The sequence below is a fragment of the Trichechus manatus genome, unplaced genomic scaffold (assembly GCF_000243295.1).
Source record: "Trichechus manatus latirostris isolate Lorelei unplaced genomic scaffold, TriManLat1.0 scaffold00007, whole genome shotgun sequence".
In the NCBI taxonomy this organism is placed as follows: Eukaryota; Metazoa; Chordata; class Mammalia; order Sirenia; family Trichechidae; genus Trichechus; species Trichechus manatus.
Window position 1 is genome coordinate 6394657 of NW_004443943.1, and position 27334 is coordinate 6421990.

At 36.9% G+C, this 27334-nt stretch overlaps 1 protein-coding gene across 3 annotated transcripts; it reads right to left on the reverse strand.

Annotated features, from left to right (window-relative positions):
- TFAM (transcription factor A, mitochondrial) lies at positions 1–27046 on the reverse strand. 3 transcript variants are annotated; one of them, XR_002825412.1, is made up of 8 exons: positions 26817–27046; positions 26140–26258; positions 18203–18273; positions 14632–14781; positions 12280–12375; positions 9290–9312; positions 4735–4791; positions 4187–4261 (listed from the first exon to the last, which is right to left on the reverse strand). XR_002825412.1 is itself a non-coding variant. In XM_004369873.2 (7 exons), the coding sequence occupies exons 1-7, from the start codon at positions 26915–26917 to the stop codon at positions 4115–4117; spliced, it is 741 nt and encodes a 246-aa protein (XP_004369930.1). In that variant the 5' UTR covers positions 26918–27046; the 3' UTR covers positions 1–4114. The 3 variants fall into 3 exon arrangements, 2 of the variants coding, with proteins under 2 accessions (XP_004369930.1, XP_023595182.1); XM_004369873.2 differs by lacking the exon at positions 9290–9312 and having other exon boundaries at positions 1–4261; XM_023739414.1 differs by lacking the exons at positions 4187–4261; positions 4735–4791 and having other exon boundaries at positions 9051–9312.
- Positions 27047–27334: the final 288 nt, after the last annotated feature.

A 27334-nucleotide genomic window follows, 5' to 3' on the forward strand; every position in this document is an offset into this window, starting at 1 on the left:
ACGTAAAAAAAAAAAAGAATTTACAAGACGCAATACCCTTTCATGATAAAAGCACTCAACAAATTGGAACAGAAGTTTCTCAACCTAATAAAGGGCACCTGTGAAATACTCACAGCTAACATCACCACAAAGATCTCCATTATTTCATCAGTGTGCTAGGCTTGAACTTCCCAAAAATTTCTTGCCATTAAAGTCAATCTTCTTAGGGTGAACTAGGGAGCTGTTTTTATGGCCCAGTCAGCAACATGGAGCTTCCCTAGTGTCTTGTTCTGATGTATATAGGGTCGCTGTAAGTTGGAACCAACTCAAGGGCACCTAACAACACTGTAAAATGTCACTGTCAAAATTATGTACTGCCTTCCATTCTTTCCATCTTACATATGACAAGGTGGAGAAAAAGACAAAATGAGATAAATTTTAAATAACTTTAGTATAGATATAAAATGATAAATCAAATATTTTCTTGCACATCACATATGTAAATAGACAATTAGGTAAGGGTATATCTAAAAATGTTTAGCTTACTTAAAATTCTTGTTTAGGGTTAATTTTAAATATTTAGCTCCTTAGCAAATAACATATTTTTAAATGGACTAGAGAATGGTTTTGTGTTTTATATATTTCCATTAAATATAATCAGTGATTTAATCAATTACTGTACGTACTTTATTTGTGAATAATGTGAGACTTTGTATAGTTTTACAAATTCGAAGTAGTAAATATGTTCATTTTCTTTTCTTTCCAGAGGTTCAATTGAAAAAGACATTATTTTTAAATTTAAAATTTCAAAACACACAGTCTGTGCTAATTTCCAAATTTGTCTGTGATAGCTTCGTGCTATGAAAAGGAGGGAGAGCAGCTGTGAGGCGAAGAAAGAAAGGGAGAGAACGGTCTTACAGTAAATATTAGTAAAATTAAGAGAAACTAATCAATACTATCACTTACAAGTGTATAAAAACTTCTTCCTGCTACTTTTAGCACAATCTGGTGGAGATAAATTTCAGGTACAGTAAGTGTCAGAAAAATCAGTAGAATTTTCTAGTTACTTTAAATCCACGCATAGTACAGTAATATCAATTTTAAAACTGAGAAATCTAAATACACATTCAGAGCAACTAGAAAAAAAATAACACAGACCTTGTAAAAAATGGCATTTACAAAAAAGGAGTTTGCCAAAAGTAATTGCAAAGTTACATGTTTACAGCAGGCTGAATTTACACAGTATCCTTTAAGTAAACATCAGAAAGTAAAATAAACACATAATCCTCTCTCCCTTCCCATCAAACTATTTCAAAAAAACTAATATTGCCACTCCAATGAACAAAAATGTGAAAAACTCTGCTCAGAGCTTACCATAACCTCATAAACTGTTTTGTTTCATTTCTTCAGCATCTTTCCCACTAACACCCTCATTTAGCTCCTACAGCAATTACTTTCTTGAGTCAATTTAAGAAAAGTCTAAGAAGTAAGGCTTTATATGAATGGTCACTGGTTATTGGTATCATTATTCTTTGTAAGAATAATTTATATATATTGTTATTAAGAAACACTTAGATTAGCCTATTCTTTAAAGTATTAAAAATGACATTCTTTCAGGAACAAAGGAAACTAAATAAAATCTGATTATTATCATAAAATGGTTTTGCTCTGTCTCTTCTGTTTTACAAGTCTGTCTTTTTTTTTTCCCCTATATTAAGTTGTAAATACTTTAGAATTTACTGGACAAAGAACTTCCCAATATAGTTGAGAAGACTCATCTGAATGTGTTAAGTAGAAAATAGTAAAAGTGGTTACATTCTAAAAGAGCTCAAAGCAATTGTTATACCACATTTGTCCGTAGGAGTTTATGTAACTCATTTCTCTACCTCACTCATCCCGTAATATTCCTTACAAGCAACGACTCCTTATGCTTCCTGGGTTCATTTGAAGCACATAACCCAGCAAATAATTTGAGCAATGATTTTCACTCTACTGAAGATGGTACATAATTAGAAGCATTCTAGATGCACAGGAGAGAAGTTAATTCATTACAAACAACGGATGCCAGAGGAAATCAGTGATTCTCTCCTGGAACCCCAATTGAGAAAGACTGTGATAGACACTAGCACGTCTCCCACTCAGCCCCAACTACTCTTCCCTCAGACCCATGGTACCTATTTTACAAATGGCAGACTCTCCTATATTCACACCCCTAGGGAAAAGATGTTCACAAATACTGAACTGTATATATTTTAATCTTATGTTTCCACTTAAGCTATAGTTTTCTCTTCAGTTACTACCTCTGTCAAGTTCAGTACATACCAAGTCATCTTTTTGTGACCTTTTTCTTTTCTATCCACAATCAACAAAAATCTTCAAAGTGTTTCTAAAGGTCTAGAATCTACAACTTCTAGATATTTTACATAACATAACAAATGCATATAAATTCTGAGTTATCCTATCCCTGTGAACTAATGATGACATTTAATTACTCTGCTCAAAAAGATGGCATGAATTTTGAAAATCCTTACTTGACTCTTCTAAGAGGACAAACAAATACTAAAGACAGTAAAGTTTTTGTGGTATGTGCTAGCTGGAAAATTCTTAAGATACATTTTACTGAGCCATAGCAAACAATCTGAAAGAATCTCATTCCACACTACACAGGATCAACATAACTTAAAACTAAAGATTACTGTCCTTACTAACACCGAGGAGCCACAGTTTGTTTAGCTTAGTGACTTGATCTTTTTCCTTTTAGGAAAAGAGTGACAATGATTCCAAAAAAAGAACTTCTGAAAGAGTTGGAAAAAATATCTCAACACATTGGAACATTAGTCACATTACAGTATACAATAAACCATGGGTTGGCAAATGTTTTCTGTAAATGGCCAGATAGTAAGATTTTAGGTTTTGTGGCTACACAGTCTCTCTAGCAACCACTCAACTCTGTTGTTGTAACACAAAAGCAGCCATAAACAATAAGTAAAAGAATGAGCATGGCTGTATTCCAATAAAACTTTATTTATTCATGGACACTGAAATTTGAATTTCATATTAATTTTCGTATGTCACGAAATAGTCTTTTTTTAACCATTTTAAAATGTAAATAACTATTAGCTCACAGGCCATGACAAGCAGGTAGTGGGCTGCATTTGACCCACAGACATTTGGTCCATGGGCCAGAGCTGGCCATTCACTTGTATAGGCCTTTATATGTTATGCAAGATGTTTAGAAATTACAGGTTCAAGGTCTAGAGACTTTGGAGATTTTTATTTTCTAAATCTCTCACTTTAAAACTTATACCAGACACAATTTCTACTTTATAGATAAATATAATCCCATAAGAGAAAAAATAATTAAAAAAAAAATACAATTCCCTAGTTAAAAAAAAAAAGAATCTGTAAAACCAATGTTTCAGTTTAAAACATATAATTTGGAGACATGTAAAATTAAACAAAGATGAAAATTTTTGTTCTATGCATAATTTTTATTTATGCATATAAAATATGCATAGATTTGTTACATAATTTAGTTTTAACTTTAGGAAAAAAAACAATGAGGAAAAAGTTTATAAATTTATCAGTCCCTTTTATAAAAGCTGCAACTGAAACCAAAGACCACCTGTATGTACAGTCATCATCTCTGAATACAACATCATTTATACCTAGAAATTAGAATTTACCTAGATGTGTTCTGGCTATTGTTTAAAAAATACACAATTACATCATAAACACTGTGGCTTCTATAATTTGGGACAGTTTTCAAAGGCAAACTCCTGCTTCCCTAACATAAGGAAGCAAGAATCTTTCCATAGTCATCACCCAGTATAAAAAAATTTCACAGTCTGATATACCTTGATAAAGGTAAATGATTCACTGCTGCATTTATATCCTCAGTAGTTCCTAAACACAAAATAAATTTAGCAGGAACGTGTATCTGTGTCGGTTTTCCAAAGCAAAATACTAATACAAGATGTATTACATCGGCAAAAGTCCATGAGCTTAAAGAAAAAGGAATTGAGTATAAAATGTTTGTGACCTTTATCCTTTCTAATTTTACAACAGCTTCAAGTATTGAGACCTAATTGGTTTCTTGAGCCTATCCATGATGAACATAACTCAATCTTATATTTTAACATTCCTCAGTGCCATCTTTTGTTCTTTGCTTCATTTTGCGACGTATAAGATCATTTCTTCCAACTTCAATCATTTGTGCTTCCCACGATTTCATTTCATTGTCATAACGAATTTTATCATCTTTAGCAAGTTGAATATATACCTGAGAAAAAGCAGAATTATTAACATGATTTCTTTACAGAAGAATCTTTGCAATTAATTTCTGGAATGCCTCTACATTCTAGAAATTACATTATTGCTGTACACGTATAAAGAGGGATAGGAGAAGGAATGCTTTTGTAAGACAAAAGTTAGGTAAGAAAAAGGTAAGAGAGAAAGATTAGCTAAGTTATCAGTTTTAGGGCTTGGGGTACTGAAAAGAGGCAGAGGAGGGGTGTGATTTCCACTGTGTATAAAGTGGACACTACAAGCTTATGAGTGGCTGTAATTTTAAATATAAATTTTATTTTCAGTCAAAAACTAGAGAGAAAAGCCCAAATGAGTCTAAGAATATGAAAATAATTTTTAAAATATTTTAACTGTTATTAGTAATATAAGGGTTTTTTTCACATGAAAAAAGCCTTGCCCTAACATATTCTCTCACTGCAACTTAAGACTAAAAACTATACAACTTACTTGCTTTTGAGAAGTAGACAGATTTTTCCAGTTTTCATTTACAGTCTTCAGCTTTGCCTGTAAGACAACATATGTTTCAAGTAGCAGATATATGGGGACTTCAAGTGGTTAGTTTTTTTTTATTTCAACAAAAACTCAGATATAAAGAATTAAAGGAAAGTCTCATCAATTCTTAACATCTTTTCTCTCTAAAACACTATTAAACTGTTAAAAATTTACATAAATGAATTGAATGAAGTACCTACCCTATCTTTCTTGTGGTAATATATATGCACAACAAAATATTTGCAGATTCAAAATTTTTTCCTGTACAATTCACGACATTGATTACATTTATCCTGTTGTGCAACCATCATGACTGTTTCCAAATTATTCCACTACCATTAACAGAAACTCAGTGCCCCTTAAGCAATGACTCCCCCTGTTCCGCCTCCCTCCCACCCCTGGTAACCAATTTTGGTCTCTACACATCTGCCTATTTCATACAAGTGGTATCATACAATATTTGTCCATTTGTGACTGATTTATTTCACTCAGCATAATGTTTTCAAGGTTCATCCACGTTGTAGCATGTATCAGGACTTCAATTCCCCTTTATTGCTGAGTAATATTCCATTGACTGTATACACATTTTGTTTATTCATTCATCTGTTAATGAACATTTAGGTGTTTTCAATCGCCTCATATGCATGCGAAAGCTGGGCAATGAATAAGGTAGACTGAAGAAGAGTTTTATAGTTTTAGTTCTCACATTTAGGTCCGTAAGTTAATTTTCATATATAGTGTGAAATACGGGTCCAGCTTCATTCTTTTGTATGTGGAAATCCAGTTGTCCAGCATCACTTATTAAAGAGACTATTATTTCACCACTGAATGGGCTTAGCACTCTTGTTGAAAATCAACTGACCATAGATGTATGGGTTTATTTCCGGACCCTCAATTCTATTCCACTGGTGTGTGTGTCTGTATATGTATCATCATACCAGTACCAGCCTGTTTTGATTACTCTAGCTTTATAGAATATTTTGAAATCAGGAACTGTGAGTCCTCCTACTTTGTTGTTCTTTTTTTTAAGACTGCTCTGGGCTATCTGGGGCCCCTTGCCATTCAATACAAATTTGAAGATTGGCTTTTCCGTTTCTGCAGACAGCTGTTGGAATTTTAATGGGGACTACACTGAAAATCTAGAATGTTTTGGGTAGTACTGACATCTGAACAATATTAAGTCTTTCAATCCATGAACATGGAATGCCCTTCCATTTATTTAGGTCTTAATTTCTTTTAGTAATGTTTTGTAGTTTCAGTGTACACATCTTTTACCTTCCTGGTTAAATTTATTCCTATTTTATTCTTTTAGATGCTATTGTAAATGGAATTGTTTTCTTAATTTCCTTTTCAGAATGCTCAATGCTGATATATAGAAACCCAACTAATTTCTGTGCGTCCTTGTACCCTGCCACTTTGCTAAATTCATTTATTAGCTGTGGAATATTTGGAATTTCCTATATCTAGGATTATGTCATCTGTGAAAAGGAATGGTTTTACTTCCTCCTTCCCAATTTTAATATCTTTTATTTATTTTTCTTGTCTAATTGCTCTAGGTAGGACTTCCAGTATAATGTTGAATAGCAGTGGTGAGACCAAGCATGCTTGTTTTGTTTCTAATCTTAAGAGGAAAGTTCTCAATCTTTATCCACTGAGTATGATGTTAGCTGTGGATTTTTCATAAATATTCATTATCAGCTTGAGGATCATCCCTTCTATTTGTAGCTTGTTGAGTGTCTGGATTTTTTCAAATGCCTTTTCTGCATCAACTGAGATGATCACGTTGTTCTTTTATTCTATTAACATGGTCTTATGGGTTGAATTACATCCCCAAAAAATGTGTGTTATAAATCCTAATCTCTATGCCTGTGGTTATAATCTCCTTTGAGGATAGGTTGTCTATGTTATGTTAATGTGGCAGGATTAATGTAGGGTGTATCTTGAGTCAATCTCTTTTGAAATATAAAAGAGATTAAACAAGTGAGCAGAGCAGACATGGGGTTAAGATAGATGCCAAGACACATGGAGATCTCCAAGGAACCAGGAAATAAACTGAAGAGACAAGTACCTTCCTCCACAGCCAACAAAGAAAGCCCTACCTTGGGGCCAGCACCCTGAATTCTGACTTCTAGCCTTTAAACTGTGAGAAAATAAATTTGTTAAAGCTACCCACTTGTGTATTTCTGTTACAGCAGCATTACACAACTAAGACATTGATTAATTTTCTAATGTTGAACCACCCTTACATTCTTGGAATAAATCCCACTTGATCATGATGTATAATCCCTTTAATATGCCTTTGGGTTTGGTTTGCTAGTATTCTGTGGAGGATTTTTGCATCTATCTTCATAAGGGATACTGGTCTGTAGTCTTCTTGTAGTACCTTTTGTCTGGCTTTGGTATGGGTAATGCTAGCCTCATGTATAAGTTAGGAAGTGTTTCCTCCTCTTCTACTTTTTGGAGAAGTTTAAGGATTGGAGTCACTACTTCCGTAAGTGTTAGCTACCAAATATTTCAGTGAACCCTGATACAACCTTTAAACCTTAAACCAAAAATATCCTTTAAAGTCTTTTTAAAATCAAACAACAGTTTAGCTTAACTAGAAAAGAATGTGTGCCTTGAGCATTGTGCTCTTTTAAGATCTATCTATATGGGATCAAACTGACAATAGCAACTCAAAAGATCAGATAGAAAACAGGTGGCAGGGAGTTTATGTTAATGGAGGAGGAACAACTAGGAAAAGGAGGGTGAAAATGGTTCTACATCTTGAAGAATGTAATCAATGTCACTGAATTATACATATAGAAACTGAATTGGTGTATGTTCTGCTGTGTATATTCTTAACAAAAATAAAATAAATTATAAAAACAAAAACATTTCAGTAAAGCCACGAGGTCTTTGTTGGCAGGTTTTTGATTACTGATTCAATCTCTTCACTTGTTACGGGTCTGTGGAGACCTTCTATTTCTTCTTGAGTCAATGTAGGAGGTTTATATGTTTCTAGGAATTTGTCCATTTCCTCCAATTTGTTGGCATATGTCATGGTTTGAATTATGTCCCCCCAAAAATTTGTCTATCAATTTGGCTGGGCCATGATTCTCAGAACTGTGTGGTTGGCCTCCATTTTGTGATTGTAATTTTATGTTAAAGAGGATTAGGGTGGGATTGTAACACCACCTGTACCCAGGTCACATCCCTGATCCAATGTAAACGCAGTTTCTCTGGGCTGTGGCCTGCACCACCTCTTATCTCTTAAGAGATAAAAGGAAAGGGACACAAGCAGAGAGTGGGGGACGTCATACCATCAAGAAAGCAGTGCCAGGAGCAGAGCGTGTCCTTTGGACTGGGGTCCCTGTGCAGAGAAGCTCCTAGTCTAGGGGAACACTGAAGAGAAGAAGGCCGACAGAGAGAAAAAGCCTTCCCCTAGAGCTGATGCCCTGAATTTGGACTTTTAGCCTACTTTAACTGTGAGGAAATAAACTTCTCTTCGTTAAAACCATCCACTTGTGGTGTTTCTTATAGCAGCACTAGATGACTAAGACAGCATACAATTGTTTATACTATTTTCTTATGATCCTTTTTATTTCTGTAGGGTAAACTGTAATGTTCCCACTCTTATTTCTAATTTTAGATTTCTGCATCTTCTATCTCTGTCTAGCTAAGAGTTTGTGAATTTTATAGATCTTTTCAAAACATCAACTTCTGGTTTCATTGATTCTACTGTTTTTCTATTCTTTATTTCATTTATCTCTGCTGTGATCTTTGTTATTTCCTTCCTTCAGGTAGCTTTGGGCTTGGTTTGCTCTTTTTCTAGTTCCTCAAGGTGTAAAGTTATTGATTTGAGATCTTTTTTCTTTTTTTAATGTAAGCATTTATCACTATAAATTTCCCTCTGAACACTGGCTTCATTGTGTTCCATAAGTTTTGGTATGTTGCACTTTCATTTTCATTCATCTCTAAGGTATTTTCTGATTTCCTTTTTGATTTCTTCTTTGACCCACTGGTTGTTTAGTAGTGTGTTGTTTAACTTCCACACATTCGGGTATTTTCCATTAATTTCTTATAGTCAAAGAAGAAATACTTTGTATAATTTGAATCTTCTTAAATTTACTGAGACTTGCTTTGTGACCTAACATATTGTCCATCCTGAAGAATGATCCATGTGTACTGAAGAATGTATATTGTGCCGCTGTTGTTCTACATATGTCTGTTAGATCTAGATGATTTACAGCACTGTTCAAATCCTCTATTTCTTTTATTGATCTTCTTTCTAGATGTTCCATTGGTATTTATCCCTTCTGAACTAGAAATATTAACATTCAGGTATAATCTATGCTATGCATAGACTCACTTCAAAGACTGAATGTTTTTATTTCTTCCCTGTAGCTTTATGGTTTGTTCTAAAATTTGTGCCAAAAGTGTTTATGTAAAGTCACAGGAACAATACAACACTAATCCCCAATTCTACTTAGCTGAACTTAATTATGGGACCTAAAAAAAATCATTTTACCTTCGTTAGGCTTGGTTCTTCATCTGTACATATAAAATTAAAGAGACGAAAAGATATTTACTTTTGCTGCCTCCTGAAACTCCACTAAAATGTCATTAAACAACAAAAATTTTCTTGAGGCATAAACCCACATAGACAAAGACAACAGAAGAGAGCACTACCAACACAAAATTTTGGAAGCTGCTAAGTAGATGGAGATGTAACCGACGTAACTGATCTAAGAAAGCTGGCAGTGGGGAAAACCAAATAGCAACTTGATTTATAAGGCAGAATTCCCAAATAGCTCAGGAATTGGCAGCACCAGATAGGTGTAAACTAGAGGTAAAGATAGGGCTAAAAACAGGAGGACTGACTGAGTCTGTTTAAAAAGAGGTTAAATCTCCACCAAGGTGGATTCTAGGACATTTATCCTCTCGAAACAGTGAAATAAGAGTCACACCAGGAATCCAGGCATAGTTGAGGGTGACAGTACCATGCTAAAAATGAGGGAGATAAAGTGAAAATGCATACAACATCCCAGAAAGAAAAGCAAAACAGGGTAAGACACAGAAAACAGTAACGACAAGAAAATGAGAGGAGCAGTTCAGAAGATCCAACACACAAATAGTAGTTTTAGAAAATAAGAAAGAAATCTATGTAACGTGCTCAAAACACTGTTCCAGAACTACAAGACAAGAGTTTTCAGACTGAAAGGTTCATTTAGTACCTAATGGAGGTAAACAGCTTTACACCAAATATACTAAGGAACATAGCTTTCAGGGAGGAGAAAAAATAAACCAGATCACATTCGAAAAATCAAAATTCATAATAGCTTTATACTTTTCAAAAGTAATACAAAAAGCTAGAAGAAAAGGATCAATACTTTTTAAAATTCTGAAGGAACATGATCTCTGGCCTAGCATTCTATGCCCAGTTAAATTATCAAGCAAATGTGAGGATAAAGACATTTCAGACATGAAAAAATTGATCTCCCATGTGCCCTTATTGGGGAAGGTGCTGTATCAGAATGAAAGTAAACCAAGAAAAAGACAACAGAAGCATGACACAAGGATACCAATGAAGGAAGATCCCACAATGTTAGCTTTACACTAAGTATAGAAAGTAACAGCCAAACTGGAACAAACCAAAGGGTCCAGACTGCCATTGACAGGGTATCTAAAACGTCTAAATGTACTGAAAGCTAGTGAAAAATGAAGAGCTTGGGGTTGGATTATTGATACATACACAGAAACCTAAGCAAGCAAAAAACCAAGACCTTCAGGGAAAATAAGAAGTTCTGTAAGAAAAGAAAAATAATCATACTATATGGCACAGCTGAAATGCTATCCGGTCAAATGACTCATGGCCACCCCGTAAGTGTCAGAGTAGAACTGTGATACATAAGGTTTTCAATGGCTGATTTTAATTTTTTTGGAAGTAGATCACTAAGCCTTTCTTCTGAGGTGCCTCTGGGTAGACTCCAACCTCCAATCTTTTGGTTAGCAGCTGAATGCATTAACCATTTGCACCACTCAGGGACTTCCAGCTGTGAATAGGGTTTACATAATCATAATAAACACTGAACACTAACTTAATCAAAACTATGATAACTGTATTGTGACACAGGGGGATGGTAAAAGTACATATGAAGAGTGGGATAAAAAAAGAGTTAAATGTTCATCTTAAACAGTCTAAGTCAACAGGTGCCTAAAACTGAACGAAATCAAGAAGTAATGATAAAAAGATGTTATTTACAGAAATGGAGGCGATATCACAAGAATCAGCTAAAACAGTGGAATGCCCTTGCTTCTGGAGCAGGGGATAGGACACAGTAGTGAAAACTGCTTTCAAGCCTTAAAGAATTTGACTCTTTAAATTATGAGGATGTACAATCCTCATAATTTTTTAAATGAATAAAAATTGTATAGTCAAATTATATTTGAATTTCCAGGGATATTCCTAGGTGATTCCAAGGTGCAGCCATGAATTGAGAAGCACTGATCTAGGAGGATTTTCTAGCATGTAACCTTCTTTACATTGGTAAGAAAACTAAATCCAAGGTAAGTTAGTGACATAATTGGGGAACTGTGGCAGTGGGGAAAACCAAAGAGCAACATGATTTACAAAGCATTCTTGCACAAGTAATCTTTTTGCTTCAATAAGATGAATTTCACACAAATTGAAATGATCCAAATAAATAAATATTGAGAAAATTCCAACTTAAATAGGCATGCATTTCAGTAACGTAGGGCCACAGAAATTAAATTTAAAATCCCTAGGGGAGTAAATCAGTGAAACTATATAGCCAACAGAGACTATGACACAGACATATTATCTGTATATTAAATGGGATTTGTGAAATGAACTACAGTTCCAAAAAACTCCAAAAAGCTAAAAATCTTGATCTCAGGTTGATAAGGGTTAGAGATCTGAATATCCACTTCTTTTATCATGTCACATTATAAAAGGAAAATAGAATTACCAATTTACAACTTCCAAGAAGAAAAGGAAAGACTAAGACACAACAGTGACTGCCGAATTTTTTCTTTGACACATTCATATGATGGCACTGCCATGTGTAACGCGTTCCCACAGGCATAACTAAAACTTCATTAAAGGATGCAACATGGAGCAATAGGTTATACTTAATTTCCAGTATAAAATGTTGTAACTCTACTCTCATTCATCCCCAGTGACAGCAGAATTCTTAAGAATAGCTGGATTAGAAAAGTCTCCAGAAGACCTTTAACATCCCCATAAACCTGAAAATATAAGTTTTTTAATCAGAAAATGTTGACAATGTATATACTCACAACTACATAACCAAATTAATTATATGTGGTAAGAAATAAAAAAGTATTTTTCTCTAAAAGAGAGTCCAAGAAAGAGGGTCCCATATAAAGAGTTTAATTTCTATAATTACTACTTTTCTTCACCACCTGACACGACATAGTGCATCTATAACTTACTGATAATCTAAATATTTAAAAATAAACACAGTTCTCTTTTACCTGTGATGAAGCATCCTTAGCTTCTTGGAAACTTTCAGCTATAAAAATGTTATAAGCTGAGCGAGGTCTTTTTGGTTTTCCAAGCATTGTTAATTCCTGAATAACAAAAATAGAAGAATCAGATATGGTTTTAACATCTATGAGACTTAATTTTAATTACAGAAACTTTACTCACTACTATGCATTATGAAATATTCCTTAAAGTGAATACTATGATCTTATAAATAAGTACGCACATAGTTATTACATCTTGAAGTTAAAATTTTTTCATAATACTAAGTTTTGAAAATTATAACAGACTTTACATAATAGATTTTATTTTACAGATTTACGCAAAAACATTTATTTTACGTATTTATTTTCATGATCACCAGGAACTGGATTAAAAAAAAAAACTCACTGTCACTGCGTAGATTCTGAGTCCTGGCAACCCCATGTGTTATAGAGTAGAACTGCTCCATAGGATCTTCTTGGCTATAATCTTTAGAGAAGAAGCCCTGGTGGCACAAGAGTTAAGAGCTCTGCTGCTAACTGAAGAGTTGGCAGCCTGAATCCACCCACAGCTCCTCAGTAGAAAGACCTGGTGATCTGCTTCCATAATGATTATAGCCAAGAAAACCCATGGGGTCATTATGAGTCAAAATTCACACATCACCTAACAACAACAAAAATCTTTACAGAAGCAGATTACCAGGCCTTTGTAGTGCCACCGGGCGGGTTCAAACCACCAACCTTTAAGTTAGTAGTAGAGCGCAAACTGTGCACGCCATCCAGGGACCTTGTGAACTGGATAACCAAGCATATATTTACAAAACTTTTTTAAAAGATAAAACTATCCCAGTTTCATTCTTGAAGGACACTACCATCCACGTGGTGAAATCACCACATGAGGCTCCCACATCAACTCATGAACATTGTGGTATCTGTTTAATCTCTCATCTCATTCCCTTCTCTGTATATCTCTCAACTTTTAAACCACAATACGTGTTAAATTTAATTGTTTTTACTAGGTACCAAAAGGGGGAAAGAAAATACAGAAGAGAATACGTACAAGTATCCCTTGCTATCTAACTCTATTTAGTTCCTTAGTTAAAAGAATGCAGGATGTTGCATTCCCCCAACCAATTTAGTTTCTGAATTTGGAGTAGTGAACAGCACTTGGTTTACAAAAGTCTATGGCTTTTAATTGCAATTTATTTATGGTCAATGACAAATCCAACTTTTATCAGATAAAAGTTGTTTCCTTCCATATAAAATCAGGGCTCCTCTGATTTTCATCTAGAGATTATTTCCTTCTTCCTGAACCTCTCATCACTTAATAATAAAACAACTGTAGACTCCAAGCACTTTACAACTTATCTATTTCCCCTTTGTGTCTAGGAAGTTTTCCCCTCAGTGCTTCAGACTTACAACTTCCTAGATGCCACACTTCTCACCTACCTCTGAAATAGCTGACATTAGGAATCTTTAGTGGGAAGAACAATTCCAAATAGGGAGTGAGAATGCAAAGAGGAACTCCTTATATCTGCCCCTAACCCTGATTTCTGACCCTCGCAACACTTAGCACCAGCTGGGAGCATTAAGGAGGAAGAGGCCCTATTACTCACTCTTCTGGTTCCCTTTTACTAATTGGATCAGCAGTCCTAGATCACCATCATTGACTTGAAACTGGCTGAGTCTTCAATCCTACTGCTAGGACATCAGGGTCAGGGAGAGATATCTTGGTATCTCACATTCAAGACTGGTATTAACTCTGATGACCATTTTATGTAATAGATGGACTGGACGAGCAAGCTGACCACTTCACAACTAATTGTATCTACAGAAAAATGTAGTCTAACTTTCAAACAATAGGGTTTATTTGGATTAATACCTTGTTGTTGTTATTAGGTGCTGTCGAGTCCATTCTGACTCATGGCGACCCCATGTGTTACAGTACAACTGCTCCATAGGGTTTTCTTCACTGCCATCTTTAAGGAGGTCGATGGCCAGGTTTTTCCCCCACGGAGCCACAGAGTGGGTTCAAACCACCAACCGTTCAATTAGCAGTGGCACGCTTAACTATTTGTACCACTAGAGCTCCTTGTTAATACCTTAAGCTGCTACAAAATATCATAAATTTGGTTACATCCAAAAGTAGCAACAAGACTGTCTAAGACACACACTCAGTGGAAAGTGGTCCTAGTGGCAGAGGTAAGAGAGCTATCCTATTTTTGCATAACTGGAGGACACCTAATGACTTTCTACCATATATCCACACATATCATCAAAATATGGGAAACCTACCTAAACTCAAAATTATACAAATTTTAGTTTACTGCCAGAGGAAAAGAACATTTCAACGATACTCACTCTCTTTTTTATTAATGCTTTCCTTTTTAAACGTTTTTGCATGATTTCTTTTTCCATAGATACGATCTGACTTGGAGTTAGCTGCTCTTGAATTCTGTTTATCTCTTCTTTGTATGCTTGCCAGTCCGCCTTGTAAGCATCTTCATATACCTATAAATAAAAAACCCAAATAAGAAGTGAACAAACTGTTGTTGGCAAATTTAACATCGCACACCTACCAGGGAAAGACAACTGCGTGACTTCAAAGACATTAAACCACCAGGGAGAAAATGTGCTCTGGGATAACATGTATATGGATAATAAACAGTATTTTTCATATACATGTTAAGCAAGGTGGAAGTCTAGCAATTAGCTTCCAATTTCGCCTTGCTGCCAATCTTTCGCCTCTACACCCAAAATCCATATTCTCATCATTTACACGGATCAGAAGATATAAAGTTCCTTTGTAGAAAATGAATGTTAAAAAAAAAAAAGTATGGGCCATCTGGTCCCTTAAAGAACGTGATAACTGTCCCTAGCTACAGGTCAGCAATGTTGAAAATTGATGTGCTTACTGACCAACTGAATAGAATTAAACCATGCATATATTGTCAACTTATTTTTGACAAGGGTGTTAAGCCCATTCGATGGGGAAAGAAGAATCTTTTCAATAAACAGCGCTGGGAAAATTGGATTTCCACATGCAGAAAAATGAAACAGGATCCATGCCTCATACCATACACAAAAACAAATTCAAAATGGAATAAGGACTCTTCTAATGGATTCTTAGAAGAACAAGCAGGGGCAATGTTGTCAGGCCTAGCTTTTAAAAATGGATTATCTAATATAATAAAAAAAGCACAAACAGCAAAAGACAAAATAAATAAAAATTAAAAACTGTGATTCATCAAAAGACTTTTAAAAAAACATGAAATGCCAAGCTACCGACCGGGAGAATATCTTCAGAACCCATATATCCAATAAAAATCTAATAACCAAATATATATAAAACTTTGACAACTTCACAAAAAGTCAAACAACCAAATCATAAGATGGGCAAAGGACATGAACAGACATTTCACCAAAGAGGACATTCAAATGGCCACCCAACACACGAAAAGATGCTCAACATCATTAGCCATCCAAAACCAAAAAACCAAACCCACTGCCGTCAAGTCGATTCCAACTCATAGCGACCCTATAGGACAGAACAGAACTGCTCCATAGGGTTTCCAAGGAGCATCTAGTGGATCTGAACTGCTGATCTTTTGCTTAATAGCCGTAGCTGAGGGATGCAAATCAAAATGATAATGAGGTATACCATTTCACTCCCACTAGGATGACTAACGAAAAAAAAAACAAACAGAAAACAGTAAATATTGGCGATGATATAGATACCCTAAAATTACTTGAGGTCTTGACCAGAGTAAGAGAAGCTAAAGCAAGGTTCAAGCCTAGAATCCATTTTATGTAGAATTTGTTTAAGGTTATAGTAAATGCTAGAATTCATTTTGTGTCAGTGTTTCTTAAAAGTTATAGTTACCTAGTATGAAAAGTTCCAGGAAGAAATGAGAGTACAAGCTGAAACTCCCTGTATCTCCTACCTAGAAGAGGAAAGTTTCATGAAGGGTACTTTATCTTAACCAACAAAGAGGCTATGCTACAGGGAAGTCAGGCTCGCACAAAGGAGCGTATTACAATTTCCTGGTGACTAACCTAAGAACCTGTTGCAAGTCACTAAGCCAAGAACAAATGTTGCTGGGTCATTCCCAAGGAACGCTCCCCATAGTAACTAAATGGTATCTAGCTAACAAAGACTCTTTAAACCAATCATGTATCCCCATATGTTATATTTCCCACCTTTGAAAATGAGGTATTAATGAATAACCAATCACAATTTTTTTAATTTCACTGTCTGTAACAGTGTGTTAGAAACTCCCTGATTATGATTCAGTGGATTTTGCTAGTCTCTTGTGCCCAGTGCAATGATTATATTTGTCTTGGCTTAATAAAAATCTTTTGATTAAATTTGAATCTGGGGTCCTTTTCCCCTATGACAGTGAGGATGTGGGGAAATTGGAACCTTTATCCACTGCAGGTGGGAATGCAAAATGGTACAGCTGTCGTGGAAAAGTGTGGAGGTTCCTCAAAAAACTCAAAATAGAACTACTATATGACCCAGCAACTTCACTCCTATGTATATACACAAAAGAGTTGAAAGCAGAGACTCAGAGACTTGTACACCAATGTTCACTGCAGCACTACACATAACAGTCAAAAGGTGGAAACAACCTAAATGTGCATATCAACAAATGAACGGACAAACAAAATGTGGTACATACATACAAACAATGGAATACTACTCAGCCAGGAGAAGAAACAAAATCTTGATACGTGCTACAACATGGATAGAGCTTGAAGACACTATGCTGAGTGAAATAAGTCAATCACAAAAGGACAAATATTGTATGACCTCATTTATATAAAAAGACAAGAAAAGGCAAATGTACAGAGACCAAACTTTATTAGTGGTTACCAGGGGCAGGAGAAAGAGGGAAAGGGGGATTATTACTTATGTAATATCGAGTTCTGGCTTACAGTGATGGAAAAATTGCATTGACTGAGGGTAGAGTTACACAGACAATTACAGTAAGTGCTGTCAATAAGGTATACACCTTTAAAAAGCTGAATTGGCAAAAGCTGTGCAATAAACATATTTACAACGACCAAAAAAAAAAAAAAGAGTAGGCGCTGAGGGTGCTTATGTACAACCAAACACCTCACGGGATTTAGTTTCTTGGTTTGGAGGTTTACGGTCATGGTTTCATGGGCCATCCCAGTTAACTGGCTTAATAACCTGTTTATACTTCTGTTCTACTTCCTAGTTTACTGGGTAGAGCTGGGGGTCTTGAAAGCTTGCAAGTGGCCATCCAAGGCACAACTGGTCTCAATTCACTTGGAGCAACAGAGAAAGGAGAGTCAAGAACAGGAGAAGGAAATGGAATGTGTGGCTAACTGCCTCCATGAACAAATGGGTCCTCTGCCATAAGACCAGAAGAATTGGATGGTGCCTGGCTACCATTACTAAGCATTTTGATCAAAGATTTTATAGAAGAATTCTGATCAAAAGGGGGAAAATGCAGAACAGAATTTCAGATTCTCACAGACTCCTGACTTCCTGTAGCCATGAAGGTTGGATAAGCCCCTGAAACTACTGCCCTGAGATGAACTATAAACTTTAAACCAAAAATACCCTATGAAGTCTTCTTAAAACCAAACAATAGTTTAGTTTAGTAAAAAATGTCTGCCTTGAACATTACGCTATTTTAAGAACTATCTATATGGGATCAAACTGATAACAGCAACTCGAAAGATTAGACAGGAACCTTAGGGAGAAGCAAGTTTATGTTAATGGAGGAGGAAGAACTCAGAAAAGGAGGGTGAGAATGGTTGCACACCTTGAAGAATGTAATCAATGTCACTGAATTATACATGTATAAACAGTTGAGTTGGTGTATGTTTTGCTATGCATGTTGTCAACAACAACAAAATAAGTAAAATTTAAAAAAAAACAGAAAACCTACGTGCTTACTTTTTTCTCTGAATCAGGAAGTTCCCTCCATAGCTGGGCGATTTTTTTAATTAGTTCTGAATTTTTCGCATCTATGGATTGGAATAAAATGGGAAAAAAAAGTCACAAGTTTATCTGTCTTAGGATTAACGTCTCAAGACTTCCAGGAAAACATAATCCATTAGCTCTAAAAGTAAATTATATTAGAGACATTTCTATACCACACACAACTTGATAAAATGATTTAACTTAATCATTTAAATATGATTATCAATATTTTTTCAAGTTGGTTATCTAACTGAGAAATATGTCACATACTACCAAAAACAGTCCTCAGAAATTGATTACAAGTTCAACTTATACACTGTTGGTGGGAATGTAAAATGGTACAACCACTTTGGAAATCGATTTGGCGCTTTCTTAAAAAGCTAGAAGTAGAAGTACCTTATGATCCAGCAATCCTGCTCCTTGGAATATAGTCTAGAGAAATAAGAGCCATCACATGAACAGATATATGCACACCCGTGTTCACTGCAGCACTGTTCATGATAGCGAAAAGACGGAAACAACCTAGGTGCCAATCAACGGACGAACGGATAAACAAATTTTGGTGTATCCACACAATGGAATACTACACAACAATAAAGAACAAGATGAATCCGTGAAACATAACATGGCGGAATCTGGAAGGCATTATGCAGAATTTAGTCAGTCGCAAAAGGACAAATATTGTAAAGACCACTATTATAAGAACTCAAGAAAAGGTTTAAACACAGAAGAAAATGTTCTTTGATGGTTACAAGGGTGGAGAGGGGTATTCACTAACTAAATAGTAGACAAGAATTATCTTAGGTGAAGGGAAGAACAACACGGGAAGTCAGCACAACTGGACTAAACCAAAGGTAAGAAGCTTCCTGAAAACAACTAAACACTTCGAGGGACAGAGTAGCAGGGGCAAGAGTCTGGGGACCATGCTTTCAAGGGATATCTAGGTCAACTAGCATAACAAAGTTTATTAAGAAAATGTTCCGCGTCCCACTTTGGCGAGTGGCATCTGGGGTCTTAAAAGCTAGCAAGTGACCATCTAACATGCATCAATTGGTTCCAACCTACCTGAGCAAAGGAGAATAAAGAACACCAAAGACACAAGGAAAGTATTAGGCCAAGAGACAGAAAGGGCCACATAAACCAGAGATTTCGTCAGCCTGAGACCAGAAGAACTAGATGGTACCTGGCTACCACTAATGACTGCCCTGACAGGGAACACAACAGAAAGGTCCTGACAGGGAACACAACAGAAAGTCCCTGACAGAGCAGGAGAAAAATGTGGTGCAGAACTCATATTCTAGTAAAAAGACCAGACTTAATGGTTTGACTGAGACTGGAGGGACCCAGAAGACATGGCCCCCGGACTCTCTGCTAGCCCAAAACTAAAACCATCCCTGAGGCCAACTCTTCAGAGAAAGATAAGACTGGACTATGGGACATAAAATGATACTTGTGAAGAGTATGCTTCTTTGCTCAAGTAGATACATGAGACTAAATGGGCAGCTCCTGTCCAGAGGTGAGATGAGAAGGCAGAGAGGGTCAAAAGCTGGTTGAATGGACAATGGAAATCTGGGGAAGAAAGGAGTGTGCTGTTACAGTATAGGGAGAGCAATTAGGGTCACATAACAATGTACATATAAACTTCTGTATGAGACACTAACTTGAATTGAAAACTTTCACTTAAAGCACAATGATTAAAAAAAAAATTGATTACAATTTCAATTAGTTGGGTAATCAACCGCCTCATGTTTTTTAGCTTATATTTTAATAAAACATTTTTAAAGATTTTCAGGAAATAATTTCGTAAGCCCAACTAAAAAATATAGTCGTGATTCGCATATCACTACCTCATATTTCAATTACTAAAACACCACTTGAAAACATATGAGATTACTCTAAAATCAATCCATTATTTCCTTTCCTTTCCTCAAGTCTTAACTAGAATGGTGGGGTTTAACTGAATAACAAGCCATTTGTTGGTCCCAACTCCTATATTTTACAAGATACAAATACTTAAGATACAAATACCAAAGAAGAGCAGGAGTGGCAATACTAATCTCAGATGAAATAGACTTTAAAACAAAATCCACCATAAAAGACAAGAAAAGATATTATATATGATTAAAGGGACAACCCACCATGAGAACATAACCATAACAGCTATGCACCCAATAACAGGGCTCCAAAATACATAAACAAACTCTAACAGCATTGAAAAGAGAAACTGACAGTTCCACAATAACAGCAGGAGACTTCAACACACCACTCTTGGCAAATGACAGAACATCTAGAAAGCAACTGAGCAAAGATACAGAAGACTTTAAGGCCACAGTCAACCATCTTGACCTCACAGACACATATAGAACACTCCACCCAACAGCAGCAAAGTATACATTCTTTTCCAAAGCACATGGAACATTCTCCAAAATAGACGACATCTTAGGCCACAAAGCAACCCTCAACAAAATCCAAAATACTGAGATAATACAAAGCATCTTCTCTGATCACAACACCATAAAAGCAAAAACTAATAACAGGAAGAGCAAGGGGAAAAAAAAAAATCAAATACATGGAAACTGAATAACACCTTGCTTAAAAACCACTGGGTAATAGAAGAAATTAAAGATGGAATAAAAAAAAATCCAAGAATCAAACGACAATGAAAAGACATCATACCAAAACCTCTGGGACACAGCAAAGGCAGTGCTCAGAGGTCAATTTATAGCAATAGATGTGCACATCAAAAAGAAGAAAGATACTCGGGAGGAGTGTGCTTCTTAGCTCAAGTAGATACATGAGACTAAATGCGCAGCTTCTATCTGGAAGTGAGATGAGAAGGCAGAAGGGTTAGGAGCTGGTTGAATGGATATGGGAAATCAAAGGCGGAAAGGAGGAGTGTGCTGTCACAGTATAGGGAGAGCAATTAGGTTCACATAACAATGTATGCATAAATTTTTGTATGAAAAACTAACCTGAAATGTAAACTTTCACTTAAACACAACAATAAACAAAAAAAAGAAGGGACAAAATCAAAACATCAGCTATAAAACTTGAACAGACAGAGAACAACAAAAAGAAGCCCAAAGCTACCAGACGAAAGGAAATAATAAAGATCAGAGCCAAAATAAATGAACTAGAGAATAGAAAAAACAATAAAAACAATCAACAAAATCAAAAGTTGGTTCTTTGAAAGGATCAACAAAATCGACAAACCACTGGCCAAATGGACAAAAGAAAAACAAGAGAGGAAGCAAATAACCCAAGTAAGAAATGAAATGGAGGACATTACAACAGACTGAACCGAAAAAAAAAAGGATCATAACAGAGTACTATGAGAAACTATATTCCAACAAATCTGAAAACCTAGAGGAAATGGACAAATTTCTAGAAACACACTACTAACTAAACAAACACAAATGGAGGTCAAAAATTTGAACAGACCCATAACAAGAGAAGAGACTGAAAAGGTGATTAAAAAAACTTACCAAAAAAAAAAAAAAGTTCTGGCACAGATGGCTTCAATGGAGAATTCTACCAAACATTCACAGAAGAGCTTACATCACTACTACTCAAACTATTTCAGAACATAGAAAAGGAAGGGATACTTCCAAAGTCATTGTATGAAGCTAGCATAACCCTGATACCAAAACCAGGCAAAGACAGCTCAAAAAAAAAAAAAAAAATTATAGACCAGTATCTCTCGTGAATATAGATACAAAAATTCTCAATATAATTCTAGACAACAGAATTCAGCATCATATTGAAAAAAAAAAAACCACTCCAACCAAGTGGGATTCATACCATGTATGCAAGGATGGTTCAACATTACAAAATCAATCGGTGCAATCCACCACATAAAATCAAAAGAACCATATGATCATCTCAATCGATGCATGTGATAAAGTCCAACATCCATTCCTGATAAAAACTCTCAATAAGAGAGAAATAGAAGGGAAACTGCTCAACATAATAAAGAGCATCTATACAAAACCAAGAGTCAACATCATTCTCAATGGAGAGAGGCTGAAAACATTCCCCCTGAGAACAGGAACAAGACAAGAAATGCCCTTTATCACTATTCCTATTTAATATTGTGTTGGAAGTCCTAGCTAGAGCAACAAGGCATGAAAAAGAAATAAAGGGCATCCAAATTGGTAAGGAAGAAGTAAACTATCCCTATTTGCAGACGATATGATACTATACATAGAGAACCCAAAGGACTCCACAAGTAAACTACTGGAACTAATACAAAAAAAGATTCAGCAGAGTAGCAGGATAGCAGACAAACAAACAAAAATCAGTAGAATTCCTATACACCGATAAAGAGAACTACAAAAAGGAAATAAGGAAAGCAATACCATTTATAATAGCCCCTAAAAAAATAAAATAAAATAAAAAACCCAAACCTATTGCCGTCGAGTCCAACTCATAGCAAAAATAAAATACTTAGGAATAAATCTAACCAGGGATATAAAAGACCTACACAAAGAAAACTACAAAACACTACTGCAAGAAACCAAAAGAGACTTACATAAATGGAAAAACATACCATGCTCATGGATAGGTAGACTCAACATTGTAAAAATGTCAATTCTACCCAAGGCAATCTACAAATAGAATGCAATCCTGATCCAAATACCAACAGCATTCTTTAAAGGAAAGGAAAAGCTAATCATTTAACTTTATATGAAAGAGAAGAGGCCCCAGATAAGCAAAGCACTACTGAAGAAGACGAATAAAGTAAGAAGCCTCCCACTACCTGACCTCAGAACCTACTATACTGCTAGAGTACTCAGAACAGCCTGGTGCTGATACGACGACAGATGTATTGACCAACAAAACAGAATCGAGAATCCAGATGTAAATCCATCCACCTATGGTCACCTGATCTTCAACAAAGGTCCAAAGTCCATTAAATGGGGAAAAGACAGTCTTTTTAACAAACAGTGTTGGCAAAACTGGATGTCCATCTACAAAAAAAATGAAACAGGACCAATACCTCACACCATACACAAAAAACTAATTCAAAATGGATCAAAGACATAAATATAAAACCAAAACCTATAAAGATCATACAAGTAACAACAGGGTCAACACTAAAGGCCCCAATACATGGCATAAATAGAATACAAACCACAGCTAACAATACACAAACACCAGACGATAAGCTAGAGAACCAGGATCTTCTAAAAATTATCCACTTATGCTCATCAAAAGACTTCACCAAGAGTACAAACGGAACCTGAGAAACTTCACAGACACATCCAAACTCCCACAGGGGCCAAGAAACTGGGCTGAGGGCTGGGGACCATGGTTTCCAGGTACAATTAGCTTAATTGGCATAACATAGTTAATAAAGAATATGTTCTAAATCCTACTTTCGTGAGTAGCATCTGGGGTCTTAAAAGCTTGTGAACAGTCATCTAAGAGAGTCTTCTGGTTCTCCCATCCGCTATGGAGCAAGGGAGAATGAAGAAAACCAAAGACACAAGTAAAGACTAGTCCAAAGGACTAATGGACTGGGAAAAAATTTTGGCTCTGACATACCTGACAAAGGTCTAATCTCTAAAATCAGCAGGAAAATCCAACACCTCTACAATAAAAAGACAAATAATCCAATTAAAAAATGGGCAAAGGATACGCACAGACACTTCACCAAAGACATTCAGGTGACTAAGAGAGACCCATGAGGAAATGATTGCGATTACCAGCCAGCAGAGAAACGCAAATAAAAACTACAGTGAGGATACCATTTTACCCTGACATTATTGATACGAACCAAAAAACAGAAAATAACAAATGTGGGAGAGGCTGCAGGGAGACTGGAACTCTTCTTATGCACTGCTGGTGGGAATGTAACATGGTACAACCACTTTGGAAAACAATATGGCACTTCCTTAAAAAACTAGAAATTGAAATACCATAAGATCCAGCAATCCCATTCCTAGGTCTATGTCCTAAAGAAATAAGAGCCGTCACATGAATAGACATATGCACACCTGTGTTCACTGCAGCATTATTCACAATAGCAAAAAGATGGAAACAATCTAAGAGCCCATCAACAGACGAATGGATAAACAAACTATGGTACATACACACAATGGAATACTATGCAACAATAAAGTACAATGATGAATCTGCATGACATCTCACAACATGAATGAATCCGGACAGCATTATGCTGAGTGAAATAAGTCAACCATGAAAGTGCAAATACTATATGAGACCATTATAAAAACTCATGCAAAGGTTTACACATAGAAAGAAACGATCTTTGATGGTTATGAGGGACGGGAGGGGCAGGGAAGGAAAAACACTAACTAGACAATAAGTAAGTGGTAACTTTGGTGCAGGGTAAGACAGTACATAATACTGGGGAAGCCAGCATAACCAGACAAAGGTAAAGTCACAGAAACTTCACAGACACATTCAAACTCCCACAGGGACCAAGAAACTGGGGTGAGGGCTGGGGACCATGGTTTCTGGGTACATTTACCTCAGTTGGCATAACATAGTTTATAAAGAATATGTTCTACATCCCACTTTTATGAGTAACATCTGGGATCTTAAAAGCTTGTGGGCGGTCATCTGAGAGAGTTCTCTGGTCCTCCCATCCCCTATGGAGCAAGGGAGAATGAAGAAAACCAAAGACCCAAGTAAAGACTAGACCAAAGGACTAATGGACCACAACTACCACAGCCTCCACCAGACTGAGTCCAACACAACTATACGGTGCCCGGCTACCACCACCAACTGCTCTGACAGGGATCACAATAGAGGGTCCTGGACAGAGCTGGAGAAAAATGTAGAACAAATTCTAACTCACAAAAAAAGACCAGACTTTCTGGTCTGACTGAGACTGGACAAATCCCGAGAGTATGGCCCCCAAATACCCTTTTAAGTCAGTAATGAGGTCACTCCTGAGGTTCACCCTTCAGCCAAAGATTACACAGGCCCCAAAAACAAACAGTAATACTCATAGCTCAACCATGTACAGGAAACTAAACGGGCAAGCCCAAGGGCAAGGATGAGAAGGCAGGAGGAGACAGGAAGGCTGGCCAAATGGAAATGGGGAACCCAAGGTCGACAAGGGGAGAGTGCTGATATGTCACTGGGTTGGCAATGAATATCACAAAACAATATGCGTATTTATTGTTTAACGAGAAGTTAATTTGCTCTGTAAATCTTCATCTAAAGCATACACACAAGATGAATACTTAAGCGTACCTCTTATTAATCATAATGCGTCAATTTTTATTATGGCTCATTTGATTTTTACAACTGCCCCATGATGTGCTGCATGTGAAAGGGCTTTACAAATCATAAACAAAGGTTATCAATTATTTAGTTATTATCTTCACACTGTATCTCAAAATGAAGGCCCCACAGCCTTTCTAGGGATTCAACAAACTTCTTACCTGTTTGTCTTTTTTAAGAAATTCAAGACAAGAAGTCATTTTCCATGGAAAATTAACAGTAGTTTGCATAGAGTTTTAGAGCTTACATAACATTTTCCATTATTTCATTCAACTTCACTGATAATTCCCTGAAGCAGAAGAGGAGCTAAGCAAGAAATATAGTAATTCACCAGCGTTCCTCTAGGTCAAGAGCAACTAGGCCCAAAACTCACGTTTTTCATTTTCTCCACGGAGTACTTTCCACTCTATCTGCTGCTATTTAAAAAATATTTTTATTAGCTCTCACTTATATTTAAAGCATTTCTATCTGGTATAACATATGTTATACTTCCTATTTTACAGACCATCCAACAAAGAATGATTAAATGATACATTTGTTTCTGCAGTCACTAGATGCTTTGGTTAAGTGCATATCAGGTCTGCAGTTTAAATGCTTAGAGTCCTTTTTACTCGTACATCAGAGAAGAGTTAACAATCCCCCAAACTCCTTACCTGGGTTCTGAGCTTTAAATATGGGTAGCTGTTCGGTAGAAAATCGAAGGTATGAACTCAAAGGCTTCTTTGGGTAACTACCCAAGGTAGAGGAAAACCATCTCGGCACACACACAAAACTACCCACAGATAAAAAGAAATGTCAGGTTAATCGCCAGTAGTCATATGTATATGAACACAGATTCCAAACGAGGTGTCATCAAGATGCTATGTATCTCTAACATCTTCAACAAGAAAGTTAGTGACATTTAAATTCCGTCTTCATCAGGAGGAACAGCCTGCAAAACTGAAGTCTCAAAGCCCCTATCTCCTAGAAAGGGCAGAGAGTAAAGTGCCTATACTTCAGTTACCAAGTCCCGCCTCCTCAACGCCCAGATAGTGGCGGGAGGCTCTTGGCGCGACTTCGCAGAGGACGCTGAACAGGTGCTTGCAAACTGGACCGAGGGGAAGGACGGAAGGAGGCGAGGTGGAGGGTGGTAGGAAGCAAGGCACGGGGTACTACTGGAGTAAGGCCTGCTTTCAAAGCCACCGTGCCTTTGGCAAGGTCGAGGTCTGAATTAAAGGGTCAGGGTGGCCCTGACTTTAGGAGGGGCAGAAAGTGGAGCAAAGTGTCTACACTGCAGCCCCGGGGCGTCCTCGGCCTTGCCACCTCCTGAGGCGCAGGACAGCGGTCCTACCTGAGAGGAAAGCGCAGTCGACTTCCACAACCCGCGCACAGCTCGGCTCCAGACTTGCCCAGGGCACTCAGCACGCCCCATACGCCCCGGAGAAGCGCCATCGCACGGCAGACAACTCAGTGACGGGTCTCCAATCTTGCAGTCTCCTGACACGATAGAACAACACCAACAATGACAACAGCAGCTCCCGTGCGACCCTCCAGAATTTCTTATCACACCCGCCACTCGCGAGGCACTATGGGAAGCCAGTTAACATCCGGTTGGAAGATGAGGGCGGGGCACGGCAGCGAAAGCGAATAAGCGCAGGCGCCGTAGTGACTTCCCCTCCGCCCCCCAGCCCCTCATGGGCGGGACTGCGACTAGGGAGGAGGAGCTCTGGGGCGGCGAAGGTAAGCGACAGCCCGGCTTGCCGCCCGTGGGCCCTGGCCTCCAGGGGGCGCTGCAAAGCAGCCTTTACCCCTGGCCCCCAGCAGTCAGTTCTCAGTGGGGCCAGGTGACTGCTGGTGGGACGGCGCCGC